Below are 18,258 nucleotides of genomic sequence, written 5' to 3' on the forward strand. Positions count from 1 at the left end.
GCTGCCATGGAACTCTTCCTTCAAACAAAATATTCCATAGGAGTCTAAGTACAAACCCACATGAAAGCAGGATTGTTCTGGTTGGGGAAGGGTGGGGGAAGGGCTGGGCGAGGTTAGGAAAAGAAAGCTTATTCATGAGATTAGAAAAAAAATTTAAATCATCATGGAAGAAAATCTTTGAATTTATATTTTTATCATAGGCTAAAGAAAACATTGATTGCAAAGAGTAAAGTTCCCCAAACTGACACATTATTAATTTATAAAGTGAAGTGCCTTTGGATTTTAAGGGCCTTTTTACTAAAGCCATGAGAACAGGGACTATGACTTTTAGTCACACGGAAATGAGCCTTGGATGGAAATTTGCAGGTTTATGGACCATGCAATGAGTCCCCAAGCCCCACCAGGTGGCGCCCGTGTTCGGCATTTCCATAACGTTTAGTTCTCTCCTCAAGGGTCAGACAGCCTGCCTCGTGTTTTGTAGGTTTAGATAATCCGACTGGCTGTTACGCTCAAAAAAACAACACTTGTGTTCTTCTGTTTTAACCTCCTTCCCTTTCACTTTTGTTCCAACTATCCAAATCCGCTTAACCTTGGTGTTGCCGAGGCATCTTAACTTTTCAGAAAAGTAAAGGGAAAAACCCCACCCATTCCAAGGAAGAAGACAGGAAGAGCCTTCTTTCCAGGGGGTCTGGTGCAGCAGGACGAAGGCTGGGAATTTGGAGACATTTAGTTCAGGCTTCGCCAACCACATGATCTCCTCTGGCCTCAGTTTCCTCATCCTTAAAATGGCTCTGAGCCCTACCATCCGTGGCATCCCATTGCAGGGAAGTCAGGGGAGTCTATATAAAAGAGGGATGTCATCTAGTATGCTTACCGAGGTTAAATGAAAATATTCGTGGCGCCGGTGGTGTCACAAAATGGGATTATTACTATTGGTTTCCTTTGTTAACTCATTACCCTCCGGAGGGACGCCCCTCAGTGAAGTCTGAGAAATTACCCATGTCTTTCGTTCTTATTTTATTCATATTCAAGGGAGGTTTTAGAATTCTAGGCTGCAACTTGCTAAGAGATAGCTGACTGTGAGGTGCCGGCTGCCACTTCTGAGGCAGAAATCGGGGGCTTCTATTTCACAAACCCTCCGTCAGGGCCTTTCTCCGTCCCCAGCCGCGGCCCTCAGGCCTCAGCCAGCGACCAGAGAACCTCAGGCGGCTGGTTCCGAGCCTCCCGCCTCCCACCTTCCGGAGCCAGCTAGAGCTTCCGAGACACGCGCCGCTCAGTGGGGAGAGGCCTCGGCCCCGCCCCTGTGCGTGTCCGCGTAGTTGCGCAGAGGCGTTTCCCGGGGCGTGCCGCGGTTGCTAGGCGACCACACCACTCCCCTTCCCGCCCCTGCTGCTCCTCTGGCTGTTCTCGACCCCAGCCAGTCCCCAGCGAACGCGCGCGGAGCTGCAGGGTGTGCAAGAGAGTGTTAACCGAGGAAACGTCGCGGCCCGGGAGGCAGCCGCCCCAGCGCAGGTGGACGCTGCTCGCCTGACCGTCCAACCGCCGCCCCTCCCTCCGGGGGTCCCGAGCTGACGGATGGGAGGCACAGCTCGCGGGCCCGGGCGGAAGGATGCGGGGCCGCCAGGAGCCGGCCTCCCGCCCCAGCAGCGGAGGTAACGGCGCCGGGGGATAACGGTCTGGGACGCCCGAGTGAGCCGCTGAAACTGGCAGGCGAGGTCGGGGGGCGTGGATGGACTGGGCTGGAGGTTGAGCGAGCCCCCAAGCAGGAAGGACGAGGGAAGGGGTCTGACTCCCTCCCCGGGACTGGCCCACCCTCTTCCTCTCCATCAGCTCCCCTGCCCCCAGCCCAGCGCGGGAGTGGGCCAGAGCGGAGTTAGGGAAAGAAGAATTCCCACCATGGGGATTATTTCTGAAATCCTAGATCGGGGGTATATGGTAAGGAACTCAGAAGCTGGGATTTTTTGTGGGGCTTTTTAGCAAACTGGGGGAGACAGGGAGCAATACCTTTTCAAATAAGCCCTGTTGCTCAGAGCAGATAACCAAGGGCTTTGCCGTGAGGGGTGTAGGTGAGGGGCTCTGCTGAGTAGGGCTTTCTGTGGATCATGTTTTGAGAGATTCTCCACCTTGCATTGTATTTTACACCTTAATGGAGAGTACGGACCACCTGCCCACTTCATTTGCATGGAGACTACCTTTGGGTAATTTTCTTTGGCTATTTATAGGAAATCTTGTAGGTCTTCAGTCTGTCTTTTTCTCTGTAAATGTGGACGTCTGTCCCATTTTGTTTGTTTTATTCATGCTGTTGGCAAAGAATCAGTCACAGCCAGAATTTTTGGTTCTTGTCAATGAAGCAGTTCCCGTTAAAGGCATAATTTTATCAGAATGTAAGCATGTTTTTTAAAAAGAGAACATTCCAAAAATATTTGTAGTGGGTTTTCTGTTTGGTTTTTGTTTTTCGTTTTTTTTTTTCTCTTTGTATTCCTATAACACATCGATTAAGAAAACTCTAGAACTAATTGGACAAAACAGTTTTTATAAGCCACTAAAATATTTCAGCATAGTTTTAAAGATTAAAAAAAATTCTTCCCTTGCAGCTGGCTCATTATCATTGTATTCATAGTCTATCATGTAAAAATGATACAATGAAATGCTGATGTGTGTTACTGGGAAATCCGTGTTCTTGGTGGCGGATGAAATACATTATTCAGAGCCATCTTGTGGATTAAATAAATCCTCTCCGTCTTTTGTGTTCCCTTACAGCGGTGGAGGCACAGTGTTAAAGAGCAGAGAAATGATCATTTGGCATTTAGCTTCCACCATCCACCAGAAAATTAAGTGGGTAAAGATGTGGAATCCAGTACATTTTGTAATTTAGAGAATCCCTATAGTATTTGCCGTAGAATTCACTGTATTTTTCTACAAGTTAGATAGATGTTAAGTAGGAAAGTAAATAAATAAAGAGAAAACAGCCCTAAGAAGGCCTTTTATTTCTTGCTTGTGAGACCCAGAAGTGCGTAGACTGGAACTACTCTTCCCTTTACAACATGTGGCCAACGGCTCAGAGAGGAAGGTAGAGTAGCCAGTGGTAGAGCTGAGATTAGAATCCAAGTCTCCGACTTGAAAATACAGTTCTCTGTCTTGTTTGTTTGTTCTGGTTAGCTTTTAGGCTTCAGATTTCAACTAGCCTTCGTTTTCAAGTAGTAAGTTAAATGAGATTCTTTTGATAGCCCCTATTGTTAACAACATTCAGAAAGTAAGACTTATGTTAACGATTTCAAAATATAAACCTAGAAATGCTGTCCTTTCTTTAAAAATAAAAAAAGGAGGAAAAGTTGGGTTTCCTCTCTTCCTCTGCCAAATACCCCTGTGGTGTGTATTCAGTGCCAAAATGCAGTGTGGACATTTGTTTGTCTTAATTATTCTTTGTAGCAGATATGAAGCAGTTAAGACACAGGGTGTTTTGGAAATACAAATTTATATACTTCGGTTACTGACAGATTTTATCTGTAATCCTTTCAACTAGATTGGGTGATGGTGTCTATGATACCTTCGTGATGATAGATGAAACCAAATGCCCACCCTGTTCAAATGCACTCTGCAATCCTTCTGAACCACCTCTACCCAGAAGACTAAATGTAAGTAAATGAAGTAATTCTTTGAGCTCTACTGGGCCTGGAAAGCAGGAAGTGCTACTTTAAATGGTCAAGGGACAGTTACATCTCACTGGTAACCCAGGCTCTTTTTTATTCACTTTTGGTTTCTCTTGACTTACAATAACAATTTCTGTGGTCCAAGTTCAGCTTTTCAGAATGATTTTGATTTGGAACCCACCTATTCCTTTCAATCACTGGGGTAAATAGGGAAAAAAATGACATGCTACTTTTATCTAGATAGTGGTTATTTTTTTAATAGAATGAAATGTACAGTATATTATGATGGCTCATTTTAACAAGAACAAGAAACAGAAAATACCTCTGAACTTACAGATCTGCAGATTTTCCCTGCACGGTAGAAATGCAGTCCTAGCTTATTAGTATGCTTAAGAGAACCATTTTATAGATCATAAATAGAACTTGAACAATACATTTTGGTTTCGATGCATTTAATCATTTTGGAGCTTGCAGACATTTAGCTTTTGACACCGTTTTACGTTTAAGAGAATAAATTAATTCCCATTCCCTCGGCACTCATGGAGTGGTAGGGAGAGCAGGGTTTGGACAAGTTCCATGATAGGGAGAATCTCTCCTGTGACTTTAAAATTTGCTGCATGTATCATCAATGAACAAACTGAATAATTGAGTAGACTAATTTATCAATAATTCTCCTTCATATTTCTGTTTAAGACCTAAAATTATTTCTGTGTAAAAAACTGCTTGCATTTTTCATAGTCCTTCCCAACGGTTTGTCAGCTTTTGCCATTAAAAATCAACCCCTTCACTACTTTCAAGGCTAATAATATTACAAAATACGGGCTACATATATTTGGAAGGCTGGTCACCCTATTTTTAATCTCCTTTCTGAAGTGCAGTAAGTTTCCATTCTCCACAAGCTTATTTTTTTTAATATGTAAAAACCTCTAAGAGCTCCAGAACCACCTATATACTCCTTGTGTTGACTATCAGATTTCGTGGTTACTTGCTGACAATTAGCACATCTCTCTGGGAAACTTTTACAGTCGGTCATCATGTGACTTAAAGTCCATTTTAACTTTACTTCAGAGTTGGCCAGTGCTAATCACCATATAGTAGGGCAATTAAATTATATGTTTCAGGGTCAAAATGAATTTTTTTACTGTATGGTATTCAGAGTAACACAGCTTGCAAAACACAAGATTTTAGATTCTAAACCAATGGTGTCTTTGCAAATTTTGCTGAAAAAAGTGCTTTTGACCTCTTAGTAACACTTATAGTTCATTACGCCATGACTCCATTGTGAGACGCTATTGCTCATTTCACAGAGTCCTTTGGCTTCATTGTTTATCCAAGATGCCCTTACATTCTTGTTGTAAACTATAAATCGTCTGCTCATAGGCTTTTATTGGGTTAGCTTTGTGTTGCAGAGATTTAGGGTGGAGAGCGAGGGAGAGGGTGGTGTTCTATATCTGGATGAGAAGGATATTCCTTTTCTGAATTTCTCAGCAAGATCTTTAAGACTTGATTAACACAGTTGAAGATTCTATTTGAAGTGTCGAGAGTGCTCCAAATTGATCAGCTCGGTGCTTTGTGACCACCTAGAGGGGTGGGATAGGGAGGATGGGAGACGCAAGAGGGAGGAGATATAGGGATATATGTATATGTATAGCTGATTCACTTTGTTATAAAGCAGAAACTAACACACTATTGTAAAGCAATTATACTCCAATACAGGGGTGTTAAAAAAAAAAAAAGAGTGCTCCAAATTAAAAATGTATATGAAGCATTCTTAAATAAAACATGATTAATCTGGCATTATTTGTCTCTCTGGATATAATTACATAGTTAAATATTTGAAGTCGATTGCAGACATTGGTCAGTTATTGTGATTATAACCCTAGACTAGAAATATATAGTGTTTTGTAACTACTTTAACATGTGTGAAAATTGTAGATTCTCCTAGAACAATGGAAGGAAGATTTTATTTATAGCACAGCAGACTTGATACATAATTGATTCAGACCAGTATTTGAGTTATTACAGGAAAGGAAAGAAAGCTAAGGCGAGAATCCCTCCCTGTGTGGAAAAATTCCTTTCTGGAATTCTTCAGATTCATTGGAGGTTCAAACCTTGACAGTCCACAGCGGACTAGACCTGAAGTGTCTCGTTCTGTTCTGGGAGCCACACTTGCAGAGAGACATAACGTGCAGCCCATAACATGTTGAGAACGTGAATAGGATATAGTAAGGCAGCCTGACCCAGGCTGTGTGAGGTGGAGGATGTGATGGGGATGATGAGCCTAGAGAAAAAGTGGTGAAGGCAGGACAGCCCCTATTCGGCATCTGAAGGGCTTTAACATGGAAATTTGGACACTCCTGTGTAGTTTCGGAGGGCAAAATAAGACTTAATTTGCAGAGAGATCTAGGCTCACTTTAAGGAAAAACGATGAGTCAGGAAATCCAAATGGCATCCTTAATCTTATTGTAATAGTTCTGTGGAAATTAAATTTCTGTTCTTATTAACATTCTGTACCTGAGACCCTCTCTTTATCACAAACAGAAATGAATACCTCCAGAGCCAGCATAGCCTTACTTTAGGCAGAGTAGGTGAAATACCCAGGGGTGGACCCTGGACCACAAATACCTTTCCTACCAGCTTGTCATTGATGACTGCGGGTCCTAGAGAGTCATTCCCTTGGGTTAAGGCATTGATCTTGTTAAGGGGCAAATATCTCTGGAGAGATAACCCATTAAATTGCATGGCAAGTTGAAAGGAGGTTTTATGTGGGGGAGAAAGTGGGTGAGGTGTTTCCATGCATCCTAAGGGAAGGCTGCTTGTGCAGGCCTTCATGGAGCAGAAGGCATAGTTAATGCCAGATGTCTGGTGGAGGGAGTCTGGAGCTGCAGAGGAAGGTACCACAGAGAGAAAAGCTAAGCTAAAAGGGGAAAGGGAGGGTGTATTGGAGTTTAAACAATATATTGAGAATTTTGCCGAATTGTTACCAGTGTTTTTAACATGTTTTATAGTTTCTGAGGGTCTTTCACATATATTATTAATTATAATTTGATTCACACAACATCCTGCGAGGAGGTATTATTATCCACATTTTAAAGATAAAGAAATTGAGGCTAAGAAACTGGGCTAAAGGTTAAGCCTACCCTGGGACCTACAGTTTTGGAGCAGTGTAGCCAGGACCCCAACCTAGGCCTTCTGACTTCACATTTCTTCAGAATGTGTCCCCAGGACTTTAGCAGTAAATATTTAGATGCATTTAGGTTAGGTAGTAAAAATTTAAGGAAAACTGGTTTAGATGCATGCAAATATTTGGTTTTGTTATGTAAATCTACCTAAAACCAAATAATTATAATTCCCTAGTTCAGCCAAACCTATCTCCTAATAGATTGTAGTGCCTTGAGGTAACCTGTTTTTTGGCACTTTTATAATTGTGAACAATTAGTGCTCATGTGAATGTTAGATGGATGGATGAGACCTTTTTTTTTCATCCCTAAAAACAGGAATGGTTATTTGACTTCATTGCTGATAAAAAAAAAAAAAAATGTTGCATTATATTTACATTTTAGCAAGGTGTTTAGGTTCTGTCTGCAAGCCTATTTTATTTTCTTGACTAATGATAGTTCTCTATTTTGGTATCAGAGATCTCTCCTGGTCCGTATCTTGCCTCTTTATTTAGAAACTCAATGCCAAAGTATGGCTACCGTTGTACTGGCTGCTTTGCTTATACGTAAGATGGTGCAGTGCCTCATTTTTGTAACGGTAGTACTATATAAATGTTTAAATTGATTAAATGACCTAAAAGAAGCAGGCAGAAACTAATGTCATGCTTTTATAACTAAATTAGGGGCTGTCCAAAGTATGCCAACACTTAATTTTTTTTTCATCCCTTTTTTGTTTTTTATATTTTCATCTTTTATATTTCTATTTATATAGGTGATGGGTCAGGTGTTGTTTGCTTAGGTTATATTAAAATTCTACTTTTTAAATGGTTGGCCACTTTGGATCATTACCTTATAATTTGAGTTATATTTTAAGAGATCATAAATATAGCTCAGAGCTTCTCTGGAATTATCTACCCCTGATCATAGAGGCTCTCAATCATACAGATCAGGGGTACAGTTATTCAGGGTCTGTTAAGAAAAATAGTTGTTCTTTGAAGTATCCCAGACTTTTTTTTTTTTTTTGCGGTACGCGGGCCTCTCACTGTTGTGGCCTCTCCCGTTGTGGAGCACAGGCTCCGGACGCACAGGCTCAGCGGCCATGGCTCACGGGCCCAGCCGCTCCGCGGCATGTGGGATCTTCCCAGACCGGGGCACGAACCCGTGTCCCCTGCATCGGCAGGCGGACTCTCAACCACTGCGCCACCAGGGAAGCCCAGCCCGACTTTTTTTTTTAAACAACAGATTTAGCACTTTTTTTCTTCTTTCCTGCTAGCACATTCTTATATTTTTCTTAGTATTTTTTTTAGTGTTTGGCTTTTTCGTTGTCTTTCCCTCCATCGAGTTTCAAAGAATCGTATTTCATTTCAGAGGTATTTAATAAGTAGAGTTTTCTTCTGTGGGTTATTGTTCCTTGCAGGAAAAGGTGATGCCAAATCAAGTAAAAAGAGTTGTATGCCTTTGTCACGTAGGCTTTTGTTGAGGGAGACTAGTGTATGTGTCTATGAGCAAGGGAGGGAGAGAGAAAGGAGACTCTTTGTCTTTAGGAGAGTTTTACAAGAAGCACCCTGGGGCCTTAGATTCTCACTGCTATTCATCAGATACATAAAGAATTGGCCTTGGTGATCTCAAGAGTTCTCTCTGGATTAGAAATTTTGTGATTCAATGACCTGAGTTAGAAAGATGTGATCATTTATTTGGGGACCCAGGAGTAGATGATGAGGCCTTGGTTGATTCCAGGCCAAGGTCAACGTTCAGCCCTACTGGAGAATAGTACAGGCACTAGGAGAACCTGGTACCAGGTTATGTTAATGTTCTGGACCAAGGTTCCGAAGACCTGGGGATCACTTCCTGCCTCTGTCCCTTTATCATTTACAGAACACTTTAATGTGTATTAATTTGCTCCTGGTACATGCCCTTAAGATTTGGGAAGATACTTGAAACAGTTTGTAAACAATATAGGACAGTATATATATAACAAGTGCCGGATTACGCGGTAGACTCGAAAAGCTGCAGTTAAGATGTGAGTGGAGCCGTAGTTAGTACGGGCTTGGAGTAGTTCTAAGTGGAAGAGGGAGGACTAGCACTGGGCTTTGAAAGAGCGTAGGATTTGAGTGGATGGGGTGAAAAGATTCTCGGTAGGAAGACATACCAGTTAGAAGGAATCTAGCATGTTTCGGGTATGGTAAGATGACCGTCTTGTTTTGAACAAAGGGGAGGCCTATGTAGCGGGGTTGGGTTGGCCATAGCAGTCAGGGAACCTAAGGATTAACATAACACGAGTTTCTAGAGACTCCTGCTTCTCTTATCTCACTTTTGGGTCTTTTAACTACACAACTGGCATGTTTTGTTGTTTTGTTCAGTCAGGGGGACGATTCTTTCATTCTTCCACCGTTTTTAGTGACTCTAACATGGATTCACTTCTCTTTGCCGTAGATCACTACTGAGCATTTAACAAGAGATCCTACTCAGCGCTTTCTGAATGGAGGTGAGATGAAGGTAGAACAACTATTTCAAGAATTTGGCAACAGAAGATCTGATACCTTTCAGTCAGATGGCGTCAACGACTCTGAAAAATGCTCTCCTACAGTTTCTCAGGGTAAAAGTTCAGATAGTTTGAATACAGCAAAATCCAGCAGTTCATCCAAAGCCCCCAAAGTGTTGCCTCTGACTCCAGAACAAGCGCTGAAGCAATATAAACACCACCTCACTGCTTATGAGAAGCTGGAAATCATCAATTATCCAGAAATTTACTTTGTGGGTCCAAATGCCAAAAAAAGGCATGGAGTTATCGGTGGTCCCAATAATGGGGGTTACGATGATGCCGATGGGGCCTATATTCACGTGCCTCGAGACCATCTAGCTTATCGATACGAGGTGCTGAAAATTATTGGCAAGGGCAGTTTTGGGCAGGTAGCCCGGGTCTATGATCACAAACTTCGACAGTACGTGGCCCTGAAGATGGTACGCAATGAAAAGCGCTTCCATCGCCAAGCAGCCGAGGAGATCCGGATTTTGGAGCATCTTAAAAAGCAGGATAAAACCGGTAGCATGAACGTCATCCATATGCTGGAAAGTTTCACGTTCCGGAACCATGTTTGCATGGCCTTTGAGTTGCTGAGCATAGACCTGTATGAGCTCATTAAAAAAAACAAGTTCCAGGGTTTTAGCATCCAGTTGGTTCGCAAGTTTGCTCAATCCATCTTGCAATCCTTGGATGCCCTCCACAAAAACAAGATCATTCACTGTGACCTGAAGCCAGAAAACATTCTCCTGAAACACCATGGACGCAGTGCGACTAAGGTCATTGACTTTGGGTCCAGCTGTTTTGAGTACCAGAAGCTCTACACATATATCCAGTCTCGGTTCTACAGAGCTCCAGAGATCATCTTAGGAAGCCGCTACAGCACGCCCATTGACATATGGAGTTTCGGCTGCATCCTTGCAGAACTTTTAACAGGACAGCCTCTCTTCCCTGGAGAGGATGAAGGAGACCAGCTGGCCTGTATGATGGAGCTTCTAGGGATGCCACCACCAAAACTCCTGGAGCAATGCAAACGCGCCAAGTACTTCATTAACTCCAAGGGCCTACCTCGCTACTGTTCCGTGACCACTCAGGCAGATGGGAGGGTTGTGCTTGTGGGAGGTTGTTCACGGAGGGGTAAGAAGCGGGGTCCCCCAGGCAGCAAAGACTGGGGGACAGCACTGAAGGGGTGTGATGATTACTTATTCATAGAGTTTTTGAAAAGGTGTCTTCACTGGGACCCCTCTGCCCGCCTGACCCCAGCTCAAGCACTAAGACACCCTTGGCTTAGCAAGTCTGTGCCCAGACCTCTCACCATTGAAAAGGTGTCAGGCAAAAGGCTAGTAAATCCTGCAAATGCTTTCCAGGGCCTGGGTTCCAAGCTGCCTCCAGTTGTAGGAATAGCCAATAAGCTTAAAGCTAACTTAATGTCAGAAACCAGTAGTGGTATACCTCTGTGCAGTGTATTGCCAAAACTGATTAGCTAATGGACAGCTGGTGTGCTCAGATATGATATGTAGGTATTTTTAATTATCTTGCAAACCTGAAAATGGAAAAAAAACCCAAGCCCATTCATGGATATGGTTTTGGTAGACTAGATATCTTTTTTTAACAAGGCAAAGCATTTTTATATGACTGTAAAAGAACTCTTGAAGGGCTAATTACCTAACCAGCTTGTATTGTCCATCCTGGGATACATAGTAAAAGGCACTTTATAGGTCAGTGCATCTTTTGTTATTATCGTCAGGTGTTCATCAACCTGTGTATTATTCTGTTGGTTTAAATCCCTTTCTCTCAAGGTAGACGATGTACCAGAAAGTATATCCTGAACATTCACTTCTAGTCTCCCTTGGCATCTGTTGCAGAGGGTTAATTTGGGACATGACCGTAGTTATAGATGAGACTCAAAGCTAGATCTCTGGCGCCAGCAGCCTGTCCTGTGGGCTCATGCTAGGTGAAAGGGCTCACAGCAGAGTATGGGGTGGGGGAAGCTCCGGGAAGCTGTGGGTCTAGAAAAGTCTCGTCACTGCTTCCAAGTGGCTCATTTCTCTGCCCTTCAATTCTGTGATGCCTGGTGTTTTTATTGTATGTTGTCGTTACTATTTTTATTTATTATTATTTTGCCACTGGTTTGTTTCCTGGGCACTCAAAGCATTTTACAGACATCTTACCACTTCACAAAGTACTGGCTTTAAAACAAGTCATATGCATCCCTCCTCCCATCTCTAAGGAAGATAAAGAAGTTCTTGGCCCCAAATGACCCAGAACGTTAAAGGTAGAATCAGCCTGCAAACTGCAGTTCTGCATTTCCATGGACTCTTTCCTTATAAAAGTGATTGCTATCACATAACCCGAACTACAGGTTCATTGCTTTCGCTCCTCTTTCCAGCTATCTGCCACCTTAATGTGCCACAATTTTCTCACTTTCAGTTTAAACCGAAGACTATTCCCTAGACTGGGAGTGAGCTTCAGATATAAGAAGAAAATCCAGAAACTGGTGGTAATCCATTTCATTTTTTCTTCACTTCAACGTCCTCTCTTTTTCTCTGCTAAGATTTAAACAGTGAGGGCTGGTGATAAAACTACTTGCTAGCCAGATGCCTTATTCAGAAGGACGGTGAAAGGGACAGTAACTAACTCACTGCTGCAGTTTTGCTTTCTTCCCCCTGCCGTGTCTCTACTTCCACCCTCCTCCAAAACAAGAGTCCACCTGAACTCTGTCCCGACAGTGTGTCCTTCAGAGTAGACCGTTGCTTTCTCCAACACTGTTCTCAGGACTATCCAGTTCCATTTTTATGATAGAATTTAGTCTCTACAGATTCCATAAGGTCGGAACAAGGCTGTTTTTGTTGGGCAGCACAGTCACAAAAAGAAGGAAAATGCCATGGGCATGTTACTTAAGGAACCTGTGCCTTAACCAAAAGTATTCCTCACAGCACAGGCTGTGAGAACAAATGTCCAGAGCATGGCCCCAGCCTGTCAGGCACAAGGACCACAGGGCAGAGAAGGGTTCAGACTGTGACCTCAGCCTCTTAAAATGGGGATGTCCTGGTACTTCTGTGGACTGAGCAAGTGGACTATTTAAAACCTTAATTATTTCCCCTACCCCTAGTTTAGGGAAGGCAATGGCATATGCAGCTCCTTTCAGCCCCCTAACTCCTGCTGAGTGCTCGAACTTACAGAGAAGTTGTGTAAGCCTCCTGCCTTATCTAGGCAGAGCACATGGTGAGGTGGCCTTTCCAGTCGTTATCTGTGTGGGAGACCTGCTCTCTTAAGCAAACTGTGTTGAAAGGACTGCAACCCCAGACGCATCTGCCACGTGCAGGATTTCGATGTTTGTGTTGTCAGTGAGATGTCTCCTTGGTCAGCCAGCATTGTGTGTGACTTGGGAGAGAAGGGAGCCTGTGGCCGAGGTTGGCATGTGGTCTGTTTTTGTGTAGTGAATGGACCATGAGGTTACAGAACCTGGGCCAAGCGACAGGATATAGACAACCCATGACATTGTACCCATTCTAGAAAGCTCTGGGAGGGTGAATGGGTGTGTTTATGCCTAAATTTGGCAACCTAGAGGGTGACGCAGAGCAGAGTCATTCAAGTTGGCATGGCTGTCTTCTGCAGGCCGGTTCAAGTTCGGGGAGAGTGGGCTGCTCTAAAACATGGCGTTTGTACCAGATGGATTTGAGGAGGTTTATGAGTGTTTCAAGTTTAGGGACAATTGTAGTTTTTAGAAGCTGTCACCCTTTTTCTAGCCACTGTCAGATTTTTGCTTGGATCCCTGCCCAGCCATAGCACTGAATGACCAAATTGGATCAGAGTTAGTACAGAGATTCAGGCTGTGTCTTACGGTTGCTAGATTGTTCTTCAGCCATTTTATCATTTCAATTAAACAGGCCAAGTTGGTTGACTTTTTTTTTTTTAATATTTATTTATTTATTTGGTTGCACAGGGTCTTAGTTGTGGCAGGCGGGCTCCTTAGTTGCGGCTCGCCGGATCCTTAGTAGCAGCGTGTGGGCTCCTTAGTTGTGGCAGGCAGGCTCCTTAGTTTTGGCTTGCAGGCTTCTTAGTTGTGGCTCACCCGTTCCTTAGTTGTGGCACGCGGGCTCCTTAGTTGTGGCATGCGAATTCTTAGTTGCAGCATGCATGTGGGATCTAGTTCCCTGATCAGGGCTCGAACCTGGGCCCCCTGCACTGGGAGCGTGGGGTCTTAACCACTGTGCCACCAGGAAAGTCCCACCTTCTTTTATTGATTTTTTGTTTTGTTTTTTTTTTTACAGTGTGGAGTTGGAGAGCAGAAAGGTACTCCAAGGTTTGTTCCTGGGTGTGGGTTTGGGGGGCTTGGAACTACATTTGTTGAATCACAGTAAATGAAGTAGTATGCACCATCATGAATGAGGAACACTCTGTATTGCTATTTGGAAACTGGATATGAGGCTCCCAATCTCAAAATCAATGCAACTTTCTCCAGGGGTCAGCTATTCAGAAAATCTTGGCTTCAATAGAAGGTCTAAGGTATGTGGGCATTCAGGAGGATCTGCCCAGTCTTCCAGACAGAAACATTTCCACTATCGTGACAAAGGGATGAGGGCAGTTTGGCTGGGTTGCGTTGTTCCCTGAAGTGTGTGGGTAGAATGGCTTTTGTAGGTAGAGGGCAGGGACCGGGCTGATTCATCTTTGCAACACCCTCACTTGGGAGCAGCAGCCAGCACCTTCCCCACCCTTCACCACCACCATCATCACTCCCTCCTCATCTCACTTGGTTCCTCTGAATCTGGATCCCATGATTGTGTCTCGTTGGCATCCTCAATTCCCCTTCCTCCTTGCCCTTCTCACTGAACTAGCCTCATAATCCCTCAACATGGACCAATTACACATCTGGATTCTCACCTGCATTGTCCACTTTTGGGGGAAAAGATTGTTCAGTTGTGAAAATGGGTACCCCACAAAATACCAGGCAATGAACCTGCAGCATTATCTCATTTGCTACCTCTGCAGGACGGGAGTTATTATTATCCCCACTAACCAGATAAGAAAACTGAGGCTCGGTTCTTTTTCGATGGTAGATTTGAGGAGCATCTTGGGGAGATAGAATTATTTATGCCTTACTTGTTTGTCAGCTAAGAATAGCTGCTGCTATTTTAATTTTATAATGTCAGTGTCTTTTTGATGCCCCACCCATCTTGATTAAATTATCACTTTATTTGGTCAAGATTTTTTGGAGCCAATGAGAAGGATGACAGTAGAAACCAAAAGTGTTTGTTTTCCTTACATCTCTGAAGGTGACAAAATCTGGAAGAGGAAACGAGGGTGAAGTCCCAAGTTTCTGATTGAGCTCTAGGAATGAGATGGAAGGTTTCTTTATATCATCTGTTATTATCATTGTCACTAGAATACAAAGGTCATTGAATCTTACTGCATGAGTTAGTTTTATCTTTAACCACCCAGCTCCAAGAGAATGCCAGAAACTGTCTGCTGATCCTCTTCCGTGTGTCTTCTCCATATCTTACTTCTGGAGATGATGTTCAGGTTTTTTAAAGATAACAGTTTCTAAGTTGAGAAATGGGAGAAACCGTGTTCTAATGTATTCCTTGACTGGTCTGTGAGCACCGCCTTCCCAAAGCCTTGCCAGCTACTACATGGCTTGTCAGCAGTCCTTTGGGTGTTTCCCAAGTTCACTCCAATTTAGTAAGAGTCAGCAGTGAGGTGTAGCACACAACAGGGGCTTAGCAGGGAATGCAGAGATGGGTGGGTGATACGGTCCCAGCTCTTCCTGACCCAAACTTGCTGTGACTGACTTTTAGCCAGTCCACTTCAGTGTCTTCACTAGCAGGCAGTGGACTTCTCTTGCTACTCAGAGTGGGCTGTGGGCCAGACCAGCATCATCAGCATCTCCTGGAAATGCAGAGTGCCGGCCCCATCCTAGACCTTATCAATCAGAATCTGCACGTTAACAAGATTCCCAGGGGGTTCACATGCACATCAAAGTTTGAGAACTGGATTCTGAAATACACACTAACAACCGTCATTCTCCCCTTGCCCCAGGAACGAATAAAATAGTGAGGAGACTTGGGCTTGATGCCTGACTCCGAATATAGTTCATCTCTGACTTGGGCAAGCTGCTTCCTCTGGAGCATCACAACATTGAGGTGTTTCTCCTGATTAAGGAGAATGGAGCTTAAACGCCCAACACCCACACGACTCTAACCCGACTTTTCTAACGGTAAAGTGAGAAACAAAAGCCAGGCCGCAAAGAGTGGAGCGGGGTCACTGTTTTTCACTTTATTTTAATTTATAGGAAAATTTAAATACAATTCTAGGTGGAACTTTTAAACGTTTTTAAAAAAATTATTTGAAAAAAAGAAGCATTTAAGTCAGATCCATTTGGCTTTCCTTGCCACCTTCCCAAGCTCTTTCCATTCCCAACTGCCATCCAGGCAGGGACTCTTCTCACCCCTTTTATTGATTTTTAAATTTACAAAATCAACCGAGTTTCCAAACTGTTATTGACACAGTACAGAGCTGGGTAGGAATGTTTGTTTTATTTCATTCCTAAAATCATGTTTTTCTTTCAACATGGCAAATTGGCTAGTCCAGCTAATACCTGCTCATTTTATTAGACTCCATCCCACTTTCTACCCTCACAGTGATTGATCTGTGCATCATGTGCTATCACGATTTCTCTTGTGTTAGAGTGCGAGCTTCAAACGGGCATTCCCATTCATCATGAAGCTCTGCGTTAATCGGTTGTGATGCTACCGAGCATGTGCAGATGATGCGGGTTCGTTTCCGTCCGGGTACCAGGAGTGTGCTCACCTCTTGTCTTCTTTCAAGTCGACCTATGTAGTCAATCTCCCATCTCTTCTTTTTGAGAGAGGGTAATTGGAGAAGGGTTATGTGAGGCCACCTTCTTCTGGTCCGGTATTTGACACTGATAATAATGAAAAGGAAAATGCAACCATAACCTAACTATGGTATAAAGATTCTGCTTCTGTCTCCCAGGGGCTCTGTGAAGAGGGAAAGAGTCTAACCCGCATCTCCTTTCCCAGATGAAATTAATTTATGACCATAGTAGTATACTTTATTCCTAGGTGTTTTAAGGTGCGGATTGGGACAGACAGGTTAGCTGGCTAATGTCATTGTATTTTAGTTTTCATGACACTGAATCTGTTAAGAACGGGGTTTCTTGCGTGATCAAAAAACTGAACAAAAGATTAAACAAAAATTTCAACTGTGAAACAGTCTGGATCTGTAGCAGCTGGTCATGTTGAAACTTTCTGTTTTGCTGAATTCCTAACTAGGCATAATTAAAGTTAAATGCAAAATTTTAGGTAGCAGCCGATAAATTGTTCTGGGATTTCCTAACAGAATACTCCTACTACTTTAGTGAATCATGGAAAACTCTTTCTCATTTACTTTTGATTATTTCTCTTTCATCTATTATTCAATGTCATGAACATAGAAGTTGGAAGAGTGACAATGATTGTTCCAGACTGCGTCTGTATGCTTTTTCTCCTTTGAGAATTAAGGATAAGAGCTTATCCTTTGAACCAGGTAGAACTGCCGGAACACGCTCTCCTCTGTCTCTTCAGTCTCGCCAGAGGTGACCAGTCTGTACAGCCCTATAACTTAATATGCACAGAGCAACTGCAGGCATCCACAACGTGAACGACCTGGAGTCTTCCAAACAAGGAGAGAGAGACAAGGCCAGGGACCAGCAAATCAGGGAAGAGTTGTCCTCTGCCAGGAATCAGCCTCTCCGTTTTTAATAACATTTTTCATATCCTCTTTTCAACATAACATGTCCCACTTTCACCTTCAAGCTGTGCTTCCTAAAGCCCAAGATTTTAAAAGAATTTACTTCCAAACCTGGCCTTCAACCAGAATGTGATTAGGGGTAATCCTCTCCAAGTGTCTGTCAAATTATGCCCGCTAATTTCAGCGAGAAAAATTTTTCAGTGAACCCAACCATGTAAGGACTAAAAGCTCTCTGGTCCCTGAGAGCCATAGCCCCTGAGATAAGCCAGAGCTACAAATATATCGTCTAGACTTTAAAGAAAGGATATGATTCTTAATATAGCTCAGCAACCACTAAGTGAAGCCCAAGCTCTCATAATTTTTTCTGTGACAGGAGAAGCCTGCCTGACAGTTGACTCGAAACATTCTCACCTCTTCTGCTACCACAGAAATAAACTAAAAAGAAAGGACTCCCCTAAATCAGGCCAGATGATGACCTGTGGCTGTTTCAGCTCAGGATGTCAGCCTCTAAAGCATCAGGTTTGAATCATTTGGGATCATGGGATTCTATCATTGTTCACTTGAATCTGCTGACACACTTCCTCTGGAAAGCGCAGTTTGACATGGATGAGTCAGTGTTTTTTTTGTTTTTTTTTTTAATTTTAGGTTGTTCGTTTTTTAAAAAATAAAAATTGCTTTGAGAATTTTTCAGCATCTCATAACTGTTTCAAAACCAAGGCTGACAACTTTCCCAGCAGGCCCTGAGTGCTATACTCTGAAATGTTCCCAGTGTGGTAGGCAAGTTATCAATCACTGAATTTTTAGGGCTGTGCTGCAGGTACAGCCTCTCTTAACTTGATGGCAATGACAGAGAAAGAAAATGCTCGAAAAAGAAAATATTGGGATGAGAAAAGGAGTGGAATGAGAAACAGCCTTGTAGAGATTCATCCTATAATATCCTTTTAGTTCCCCAGAGCGCCTGTCCATAAGCTCTGGCATTGTTGTAAAGAAGGGAGATTGGGAAACAGGCGCAGTACTCAGGGATGGCCTGCTTCCCGGAGCCCTCACAATCGGCTCTCCCATCAGGAGAGAGTTATCACGTTTACTCTCCTGGGGCCTAAGCTTAGCTTAAGGATGAGGTCTGGCGAGCAGTTTAAGGAATGCAGCTTATTTGGGAAGTTTCCGGGGTTTTTGTCTG

At 43.2% G+C, this 18,258-nt stretch overlaps 1 protein-coding gene across 2 annotated transcripts; it reads left to right on the plus strand.

Moving 5' to 3' along the window:
* The first annotated feature begins 1,418 nt into the window (after positions 1 to 1,418).
* On the plus strand, positions 1,419 to 17,764 carry DYRK3 (dual specificity tyrosine phosphorylation regulated kinase 3). Of its 2 annotated transcripts, XM_027082838.1 has the most exons (5): positions 1,419 to 1,652; positions 3,524 to 3,635; positions 9,242 to 10,371; positions 11,760 to 11,829; positions 13,604 to 17,764. In XM_027082838.1, the coding sequence occupies exons 1-5, from the start codon at positions 1,576 to 1,578 to the stop codon at positions 13,691 to 13,693; spliced, it is 1,479 nt and encodes a 492-aa protein (XP_026938639.1). In that variant the 5' UTR covers positions 1,419 to 1,575; the 3' UTR covers positions 13,694 to 17,764. The 2 variants fall into 2 exon arrangements, with proteins under 2 accessions (XP_026938639.1, XP_026938638.1); XM_027082837.1 differs by lacking the exons at positions 11,760 to 11,829; positions 13,604 to 17,764 and having other exon boundaries at positions 9,242 to 11,056.
* The last annotated feature ends 494 nt before the right edge of the window (positions 17,765 to 18,258 follow it).

Source organism: Aethalodelphis obliquidens, unplaced genomic scaffold, assembly GCF_003676395.1.
Source record: "Aethalodelphis obliquidens isolate GAN/ISIS:26980383/991018 unplaced genomic scaffold, ASM367639v1 scaffold48, whole genome shotgun sequence".
In the NCBI taxonomy this organism is placed as follows: Eukaryota; Metazoa; Chordata; class Mammalia; order Artiodactyla; family Delphinidae; genus Aethalodelphis; species Aethalodelphis obliquidens.

Coding starts and splice junctions, on each gene's coding strand:
- DYRK3 (XM_027082837.1), top strand. CDS start 1,576: ATGGGAGGCACAGCTCGCGGGCCCGGGCGGAAGGATGCGGGGCCGCCA. Junction 1,653..3,523: donor CTCCCGCCCCAGCAGCGGAG/GTAACGGCGCCG, acceptor CCTTTCAACTAG/ATTGGGTGATGGTGTCTATG. Junction 3,636..9,241: donor CTCTACCCAGAAGACTAAAT/GTAAGTAAATGA, acceptor TCTTTGCCGTAG/ATCACTACTGAGCATTTAAC.